The 10462-nt window shown below is 40.0% G+C and overlaps 1 protein-coding gene across 1 annotated transcript; it reads left to right on the top strand.

Annotated features, from left to right (window-relative positions):
* The first annotated feature begins 2014 nt into the window (after positions 1-2014).
* On the top strand, positions 2015-4447 carry LOC135221331 (uncharacterized). Its single transcript, XM_064259134.1, has 2 exons — positions 2015-2082; positions 3013-4447. The coding sequence occupies exons 1-2, from the start codon at positions 2015-2017 to the stop codon at positions 4445-4447; spliced, it is 1503 nt and encodes a 500-aa protein (XP_064115204.1).
* Positions 4448-10462: the final 6015 nt, after the last annotated feature.

Here is a 10462-nt window from a genome sequence, read left to right as displayed (position 1 = left end):
ATACACTTCTACAGTAAAATATAAAATTGTCATAAATTACTGAAGATTAAAACAAAGATTGGGATAACATTTTCGTAAGTATGACATAAGGGTAAATACGGAGATATTAATAAAATATTGGAGAAAATAGTGGAAAAATATATACCGAAGAGAAAAGTAAACATCAATTCTGCATACCAAGAGAACAGAATGAATCTTGTTCCAGAAAATCAGAAAGTGGAAATAAAGGTCTTGCAAAGAAAAAAATTGCATGGAAGAGTTCTAGAACTAAAAAGTAAGATAAAAATGCAGGAACAAAAGATTATACAATCAAAAGAAAATGAAAAACGGACTTGGAAGAAAAAACCCTATTAACTATCAAGCAAAAACCCCAAACTATTATATCATATGCGAAGAAGATGAATAAAAGAAAGAATGAAATAGTCCCTCTGAAATTGAAGGGAGAATTAACGAATGAAAAAAAGGAAATTTGCAACTACTGGCAGAACGATATAGAGAGAATTAAAAAAAAAGACCCCCCCCCCCCCCCCCCCCCCCCCCCCCCCCCCCCCAAAAAACCCCCCCCCCCCCCCCCACCCCCCCCCCCCCCCCCCCCCCCCCCCCCCCCCCCCCCCCCCCCCCCCCCCCCCCCCCCCCCACCCCCCCCCCCCCCCCCCCCCCCCCCACCAGGACCCCTAGAATAGATAATGAAGATAATGATATAGAAGTAAGGGGAAGAAATAGTGAATTATTTAGCTGACATAGAAATTAATTAAGCTGATAATTGTGCAGGGGCAATTAATGAAATTTCAAAATGGAGCTTGCGGCAGGGCCGGATGGAGTCCCTGCTATTTTGTTAAGAAAGTAGTTTCATTCCTATCGCAAAGGGCCACTTGCAATATTATTAAGACAAAGTGTAGATACAGCAAGATTTTGATGAGCAAACAAATTAGCATATATCCCCCTACTTTCAAAAGTGGATCAAGACTAGAGGTCAAGTTAATTTAAGGCTGTGAGTCCTACATACATATTATTAAAGTGTATGAAAGGTTAATGAAGAAAAATATTAATGAAACATTAATACAAATAATTTGTTTAATATAGGACAACACGGTTTCGTACCGAAAAAAGTACACAAAACCCAACTGTTAGTCCACCGTGAAACATATCAACAATATGAAAAGCGGAAATGAAACAGATGTGGGTTTATCTAGACTTTGCAAAAGTTTTGGACAAAAGTAGACCAAAAATATTAGCAAAGAAAATTAGAAAACACAATAATCGTAAGATAAAGGTAAGGAGATGGTTAAAAGAATTTTTACACCACAGAAACAGATAGTTCTTATTGCAAACGATGAAATCGGATGAAAACAAGGTAATATCCTGTGTGGCCGACAAGGTACGGTGCTAGCGGCAATATTGTTTGTTATTAATGATTGAGAATAGACAGTAATTGTTAAGGAATTCGGGTGGAGTAGTTTCGCTGATGACACACGACTAAGTAGAGAATTAACTTGTTATGAAGATAGGAACGCTCTACAAAAGAGACCTAACAAAGTATATGATTGGGCAGAGTAAATAGGAATGGTATTTTAACTCTGATAACTTTGAATCAATAAATTTATGGAGACAGAGAAGGAAAGCTATATCATATAGGGGACCTAATAATGAGACAATCACAATAAGGAAGCAGTTAAAGACCTTGGTGTGATGATGATAGGAACATGTTATGCAATATCAAATAGCAATTCTGTTGGCAAAATTAAAGCAAAATGGTAATGTTTGTTACGGCACTTCCAAAACAGAAGCTGAACACCTGATTATGCGTTTTATAAAACATATGTTGTATCCCCGCTTTAATATTGCATATGGATATGGTACCCCACCTATCAAAGGATATTGCACAAATAGAGAGTTTACAAAGGGCCTTTACAGCTAGAATAGAAGAAGTTAAGGACCTAGACTACTGGAAAGACTACAATCCTTAAAATTATATAGTCCAAGAAGGAGAAGAGAACGCTACCTATAATCAGGCATGGAAACAGATAGAAGGAATAACGGAAAATATCATGGAACTAAAAATACCAGAAAGATCAAGCAGAGGTTAGATTCAATCGTGCCCAAAACTATACAGGAAAAATAAGGAAAGCACACAGGACATTAATCCACTACGCACCGCAATCGATCATGCAGCGTCTATTCAATACCTTGCCAAGCTCATCTGAGGAATATATCAGGAGTGAGCGTAGATGTGTTTTAAGACTAGCTGCGACAAATATCTAAACTGCATCCCCGACCATCCAAGATTGGAAGATGCAAAATATCCGGAAGATGTACTAGCACTCTATGGTATACATTAGAGGCGCCTCACACTGAGGACCTGTGGCAACCCGAACGACTGTAAGGTCTGTAAGGTAAGGTAGGTCCTCCTCCTGCCCCTCCTCCTTCCTGCTCCGCCTCCTCCAGTTCCCTCCTCCCTCCTGCTCCAACCTCCTCCAGTCCCTCCTCCTCCTCCTGCTCCACCTCCTCCAGTCCCTCCTCCTCCTGCTCACCATCAAACTCCTCCAATCGCCTCTCCTCCTGCTCCACCTCCTCCAGTCCCTCCTGCCCTCCTACTCTCCTCCTCATCCTGCCCCTCCTCCTCCTCCTCCTCCTTCCCTCCTCCTCCTCCTCCCTGCCCTCCTCCTCCTCCTCCTCCTCCTGCTTCCACCTCCCTCCATTCCCTCCTCCTCCTCCCTCCCCTGCCCCTCCTTCCTCCTCCTCCTCCTCCTCCTCCTCCTGCCCCCTCCTCCTCCTCCGCCTCTCCTCCTCCTCCTACCCCCCTCCTCCCCTCCTCGCTCCTCCTTCCTCCTGCCCCCCTCCTTCTCTCCTCCCTGCCCCTCCTCCTTCTCCTCCTGCTCCACCTCCGCCTCCTCCTCCTTCCTCCTCCTGCCCTTCCTCCTCCTCCTCCTCCTCCTCCCTGCTGCCTCCTCCTTCTCCTCACTGCCCCTCCTCCTCCTTCTCCCTCCTGCTCCACCTCTCCACCTCCGCCAGTCCCTCCTCCTGCGCCCCTCCCCTCCTCCTCCTCCCCTCATCCTCCCGCCCCTCCTCCCCCCCTCCTCCTGCCCGCTCCTCCTTCTCCTCCTGCCCCTACCTAGTCCTTGCCCCTCCTCCTTCTCCTCCCTGCCACTCCTCCTCCTCCCTCCTCCTCCTGCCCCTCCTCCTTCTCCTCCTGCTCCACTCCTCTCCTCCTGCCCCTCCTCCTCCAGTTCCCTCCTCCTTCTCCTCCTGCCTCTCCTCCTGCCCCTCCTCCTTCTCCTCCTGCCCCTCCTCCTCCTCTTCCTCCTCCTCCTCCTCCCCCTGCCCCTCCCTCCTTCTCCTCCTGCCCTCCTCCTTCTCCTCCTGCTCACCTCCTCTCAGTCCCTCCTCCTGCCCTCCTCCTCCCTCCACTCTCCTCCTCCTCCTCCTCCTCCTCTCCTCCTCTCCCTCCTCCTGCTCCACCTCCTCCAGTCCCTCCTCCTCCTCCTCCTCTCCTCCTCCTCCTCCTCCTCCTCCCAGTCCCCCTCCTCCTCTCCTCCCTCCTCCTCCTCCTCCTCCAGTCCCTCATGCCCACCTCCTCCGTCCCTCCTCTCCTCCTCCTCCAGTCCCTCCTGCTCCACCTCCTCCAGTCCCTCCCCCTCCTGCCCCTCCTCTTTCTGCTCCTCCACTCCTCTTCTCCTCCGCCTGCCCACTCCTCTTTCTGCTCCTGCCACTCCTCCTTCACCTCCTGCTCCACCTCCTCCTCCTCCTCCTCCCCTCCTGCTCCTGCCCCTTCCTCATTTTCCTCCTCCCTCCACCTCCTCCAATTCCCCTCCTCCTGCCCCTCCTCCTTCCTCATCCTACTCCACCTCCTCCATTCCCCTCCCTATCCTCCTCCTCCTCCTGCCCCTCCTCCTCTCCTCTCTCCTGCCCACCTCCTCCTCCTCTCCTGCCCCTCCTCCTCCTCCTCCTCCTGCCCCTCCTCCTTCTCCTCCTGCTCCACCACCTCCAGTCCCTCTCCTCCTTCTCCTCCTACTGCCCGCCTCCTCCTGCCCCTCCTCCCTCCTCCTCCTCCTCCTCCTCCTCCTGCCCCTCCTCCTCCTGCCACTCCTCCTCCTGCCCCTCCTGCCACTCCTCCTGCCACTCCTGCCACTCCTCCTCTTCTCTCCCCCCGCTCCTCCTCCTGCCCCTCCTGCCCCTCCTCTGCCACTCCTCCTCCTGCCGCTCCTCCTCCCCTGGTCCGCTCCTCCTCCTCCTCCTGCCCCCTCCTCCTCCTCCTCCTCCTGCCCCTCCTCCTCCTCCTCGCCCCCTGCCCTCCTCCTCCTGGCCCCTCCTGCAACTTCCCTCCTGCACTCCCCTGCTGCCCCTCCTGCCCCTCCTTCGCCCCTCCTCCACCTGCCGCTCCTCCTCCTCCTCGTCCTCCTCCTCCTCGTCCTCCTCCTCCTCCCCCCCAACTCCTAGACGCCCATAGTGGCAGATACCCACGAAGTCCATTATGATCCTTAGCAGCAGGCTGCAGGCCCATCCTGTCATTGCAGGTCCTATTGGTGAACTTTAGCAGGAATACAGCAATTTCTCTCACTCTCTCCTCTCTCTCTCTCTCTCTCTCTCTCTCTCTCATCCTCTCTCCCCACAGGCCTATGAATCAGTTCTTTTTCTCCGTCTGAGTTGTGAGTTTAACATATCTAAGTTTCACTCATTATATTCCTAATTTGTATTTCAGCTTTAATCACACGTATTGTAATTTTCCTAAAAAAAAATAAGAAAAAATGTTTTTGTAACTATTTCGTTGGTATAGTTATGGATCAAGTCTTGAGGGTGGGGGTGGGTGGCTGTGTGTGATGTATTGTGTGTTTTTATTTTGATATTTATTTTGTTACTATTATTTTAGTTTTTGGTACAAGACTCGTACTGACTTTGCGGGGTCATTCTGAATTTATTCCTTTTATAGGTGACTTTTCTCCGTCCACATTTCTTATTATAAGTTATGCGTAAGAGAGGTTTAAATGTCCTCATATTATATATTATTATAGATATATATATATATATATATTATATATAATATTATATATATTATACAATATATTATATAATATATATTTATATATATATATATATATATATAGTATATCTACTATATATATATATATATATATATATATATATATAGATATATATATATTATATATTTAGATTATATATATATTATAATATTATTATATATATATATTATAACTATATATATATATATATATATATATATATATATATATATTATGAATACTACTTATATATAGTATATAATATAATATATATATATATATATATAATATATTATATTATAAATTAGATATATATGGGTTGAATAAACATATATATTTACATATATATTATTATATATATATATATATATATATATATATATAGTATATATATATATTTATAAATATATATTATAAATAATACATATATATGTACATATATATATATATATATAATATATATATATGATATATATTTATAAATATATATATTATATATATTATATATATATAGATATATATATATATATATATATATATATATATATATATATATATATATATATATATTATATTTTTATATATATACAACTATAATATATTGCATATATGTAATGTATAATATAATATAGTATATATTATATATATATATATATTATATATATATCATATATATGTTTATATATATACAAATATAATAATATATTGCATATATGTTGTAATATAATAATATATATATAATATATATTATAATGTATATATATATATATATTATATATAATATATATATATGTATATGTTTGTAATATATATTATATATAATATTAATATATAATATATAGATATATATATGATATATATATATATATAGATATATTAAATATCATATTTTTTATATTATGTATATACATATATAGCTATATATGCATATAACTATATAATATACATATATAATGCATACATACATCTCTTAACTAACCAGACAGAGGGACTTCGATACCTTCATTTAATATTCAAACTTGGAGGTCCTTAATCCTAGTTTTCCTTCCGTTGACCAAACTACATCCCTCCCGCCCAGTATCTTATTAAGGCATCCGCGGGGGCGGGTGTCTAATGTCATTCATTAAAAAAAGAAAAAGATAGAAAAAAGACAAAAATAAAAAGTAATTAAGAAAGAATTTGCTCTGTCATTTGCTTTAATCTGCAGCCACGGTTTGGTTCTCACAGGTAATTACTGTATGTGTCCTTTCCTGTGGTTGTTTGGTTCTGTGCGCGTCTGTGTGTGTGTGTGTGTGTGTGTGTGGGTGTGAGGGCGTATCTCCGTGGGTTGTCTCTCTCTCTCTCTCTCTCTCTCTTTATCACAGACTTGTCTCTCTCTTTTATCACAGACTTGTCTCTCATCTTCTCCTCTCACAGACTTCTCTCTCCAACAACTTTCTCTCTCTCTCTCTCCTCACGCACACAGACTTCTCTCTCTCTCTCTCTCTTCTCTCTTTCGTTCTCTCTCTCTCATCTCTCTCACGCACACAGACTTGTACTCTCTCTCTCTTCTCTCTTCCTCTCCAGTCTCGTCTGCTCTCTCTCTCTCTCTCCTCTCACTCACTTCTACAGTAAAAATATAAAATGTCAGAAATAAATGAAGAAATAAACAAAGATTGGGAAATAACATTCGTAGGGGGGGGGGGGGGTAGCGAGTGACAATAAGAGTAAAATACGGAGATATTATATAAAATATTAGAGAATATGGATAAATATATACCGAAGAAGAAAAGTAAACAGCATTCATGCTCCAAGAAGACAGAAGGATCTTGTTCCAGAAAATCAGAAAGTGGGAAAAGGTCCTTGCAAAAGAAAAAAATGCATGGAAGTTATAGAAACTCAAAAGTAAGATAGAAAATGCAGAACAAAGATTATACAATCAAAAGAAATGAAAACGGGAATTGGAAGAAAAAACCCTATTAAATATCAAGCAAAACCCCAAACTATTATCACTCATATGCCGAAGAAGATCATAAAAGAAGAATAGAAATAGGCCCTCTGAGAATTGAAGGGAGATTAACGAATGAAAAAAGGAAATTTGCAACATGATGGCAGAACGATAAAAGAGAGAATTCACCCCTAGAATAAGATATGAGATAATGATATATAAGTAGGGACAAAATAGTGAATATTTAGCTGACTTAGAAATTAAATGAAGGCTGATATTGTGCAGGCAATTATGAAATAAAAATGGAAGCTGCTGCAAGGGCTGATGGAATCCCTGCTATTTTGGTTACAGAGTAGTCATTCTAATCGAAAGCCACTTGCATATTATTACAGACAGTGTAAGATACAGGCAAGGATTTATGATGGCACAAATTACATATCTCACCCCTACTTTTCAAAAGTGGATCAAGACTAGAGCAAAGTATTATAGCCGTGAGCTAACATCACATATTATGAAAGTGTATGAAAGGGTATGAATACAAATATATATGAAACTTTACTAAAAAATAATTTGTTTAATATAGGACAAACTCGGTTTTCGTACCCGGAAAAAGTACACAAAACCCAACTGTTTAGTCCACCGTGAGAAAAATATTCAAAAATTGAAAAACGGAAATGAAACAGATTGGTATTCTAGACTTTGCAAAGCTTTTTGACAAAGTCGACCATAATATATTAGCAAGAAAATAGAACACAACAATATCGTAGATAAAATAGGAAGATGGTTCAAAGAATTTTTACCACAACAGAAAACAGATAGTTATATGCAAACGATGAGAATCGGATGAAACGCAATGTAATATCCGGTGTGCCACAAGGGACGGTGTTAGCTGCAATAAACTGTTTGTTATTAGGATTGAAGACATAGCTCAGTAATGTTAAGGGATCGGTAGTGATTAGTTTTCGGCTGATGACACAGAATAAGTAGAGAATTACTTTTGATGAAGATAGGACGCTCTACAAAGAGACCTTTAACAAATATATGATTGGGCAGCGAAAATAGGATGGTATTTAACTGCTGATAAATTTGAATCAATAATTATGGAGACAGAGAAGGAAAGCTATATGCATATAGGGGACCTAATAATGAGACAATCACAAATAGGAAGCAGTTAAAGACCTTGGTGTGATGACATGAATAGGAACATGTTATGCATGATCAAATAACAATTCTTTTGCAATGTAAAGCACAAACATGGGACTGTTGTTAGTGCACTTCAAAAACAAGAAAAGCACAACACATGATTAATGCTTATAAAACATATGTTCGAGTCCACTTGAATATTTTTGCAATATGATATGGTACCCAACATATCAATAAGGATATTGCACAATAGAGAGTGTACAAAGGTCCTTTACAGCTAGAATAGAAGAAGTTAAGGACCTTGACCTACTGGGAAAGACTACATCATTCAAATTATATAGTCTAGAAAGGAGAATAGAACGCTCCATGATTAATTCAGGCATGGAAACCGATTAGAAGGAATAACAGAAAATATCATGGAACAAAATTCAAAAGAGCAGCCGAGGTAATTAATAGTGCCCAAAACTATAACCAGAAAAATAAGGAAGCACCCAGAACATTAATCCACTACACCAACCAAGCATCGATAATGGCCGCCGTCTATTCATGCGTTGCCAGCTCATCTGAGGAATATATCAGAGTGAGCGTTAGATGTGTTTAAGAATAGCCACAAATATCTAAACTGCATCCCAGACCATCCAAGATTGCAGATGCAAAATTATACCTGAAGATGTCTAGCAACTCTCTGGTAGACTTAGAGTGCCTCACAACTGAGGGAACTGGGGCACCCGAACGAACTGATAAGGTCTGTAAGGTAATGTCTTCTCTCTCACGCACACAGACTTGTTCTTCTCTCTCTTCTCTCTCTTCTCTTCTCTCTCTCTCTCCTCTCTCTCTCTCTCTCTCTCTCACGCACACAGACTTGTCTCTCTCTCTCTCTCTCTCTCTCTCTCTCTCTCTCTCTCTTCGCATACAGACTTGTCTCTCTCTCTCTCTCTCGCTCCTCTCTCTCTCTCTCTCTCTCTCAGGCTTGACTACTCCCCCACTTAGGTGCTTCTCTCTCTCCTCTCCTCTCTCTCTCTCTCTCTCTCTCAGGCTTTGTCTCTCTTTCTCTCCATTCCTCTTTTTCGCTCTCCCTTTCACGCATCTCTGTCCGTCTTGTAGACGTCTTTGCTTGGGCCTATATATATATTTTTTAATTATTCTTCATCCCCAAAGCGATGAACAACGCTGCTTATAGGTAAACTATCGCGAAAGAGAGAACTTTTGTATCTTCCAATTTTTACGCGTTTTCAGAAGGAAATGAAACGTAACGGTATACTAAAATAATAACGGAAATACCGTCGTCCTAATATCGTCATTTGACTCCAGGAATTGTTTACCCTTGATGGACAAACTCATTCGTCCGTGTTTCTTTGGAGGAGGGGAAGGGAAGTCCACCTCATTTGGGTGGAAAACATCTTCTGTGTAGCCGTCCGGACTTCCGCTGTTTCAAAATAATGCCAACCCTCTCGCAATTCTCTCTCTCTCTCTCGTCTCCCCTTTTCTCATATATACATACAATAAATCCATATATATATATATAATATATATATATATATATAATATATATATATATATAGATATTATTATATATATATAAATATATATTTATGATAATATATATATTACTATATATTATAGATATTATTATATATATATTATGAATATATATATATATATATATATATATATATTATAATGTATATATTTATGATTATATATATAATATATAATATATATATTGTGTGTGGTGGTTGTGTGTGTGTGTGTGTGTGTGTGTATTTATGTATGTATAACTGAATCACGAAAGTTTGGAACGTGATGGTATGGATGTAAATGATTTACTCTCTAAATTAAATAACCAGGTACCATCGATTAGGTTTACTTTAGAGTTGGAAAAAGACTGTTGCCTCCCTCTCTTAGATGTTTCGATACATAGAGAATCATTTCAATGTAAATTCAGTACTTATAGGAAAGCAGCCAACAACTTAACTTTTGTCCATTTTATTCAGGCCACCATCTTAATATCAAAATATAATTTTCTATTCTTTTTTTATGAGCATTCTCATTGTCAGTCCCCCAATATTTGGATCAAGAAATTGAATACTTAAGAAAAATAGGAATAGATTTATATCCTTCCCATATATTAGATATAATAAAGCCCACAAAAAGTTTTATAATGTAAGTAACAAGGAGAAAGAAACTTCTAAGAACATTCTTTAAGGTCAACCTCGTTTTTTCTTATAATAATACACTAAAAGGAATGTTAATAAGAAATGACCCCAGGGAAAGCAACAACATAATATATAAAATTCCATGTATGGACTGCCCCTCTATTTAGGTCAGTCAATCTAGCAAGGGCTTAGAAGTAAGAATCAAGCAGCATAAATAT

This window comes from Macrobrachium nipponense, chromosome 2, assembly GCF_015104395.2.
Source record: "Macrobrachium nipponense isolate FS-2020 chromosome 2, ASM1510439v2, whole genome shotgun sequence".
In the NCBI taxonomy this organism is placed as follows: Eukaryota; Metazoa; Arthropoda; class Malacostraca; order Decapoda; family Palaemonidae; genus Macrobrachium; species Macrobrachium nipponense.
This window is presented reverse-complemented; position numbering and strand designations above follow the sequence as displayed.

Excerpts from the sequence above, each read along its gene's own strand:
- LOC135221331 (XM_064259134.1), top strand. The coding sequence starts at position 2,015 with ATGGAAACAGATAGAAGGAATAACGGAAAATATCATGGAACTAAAAAT. Across the intron at positions 2,083-3,012 it reads ACCAGAAAGATCAAGCAGAG|TCCCTCCTCCTGCGCCCCTC; the intron begins GTTAGATTCAAT and ends CACCTCCGCCAG.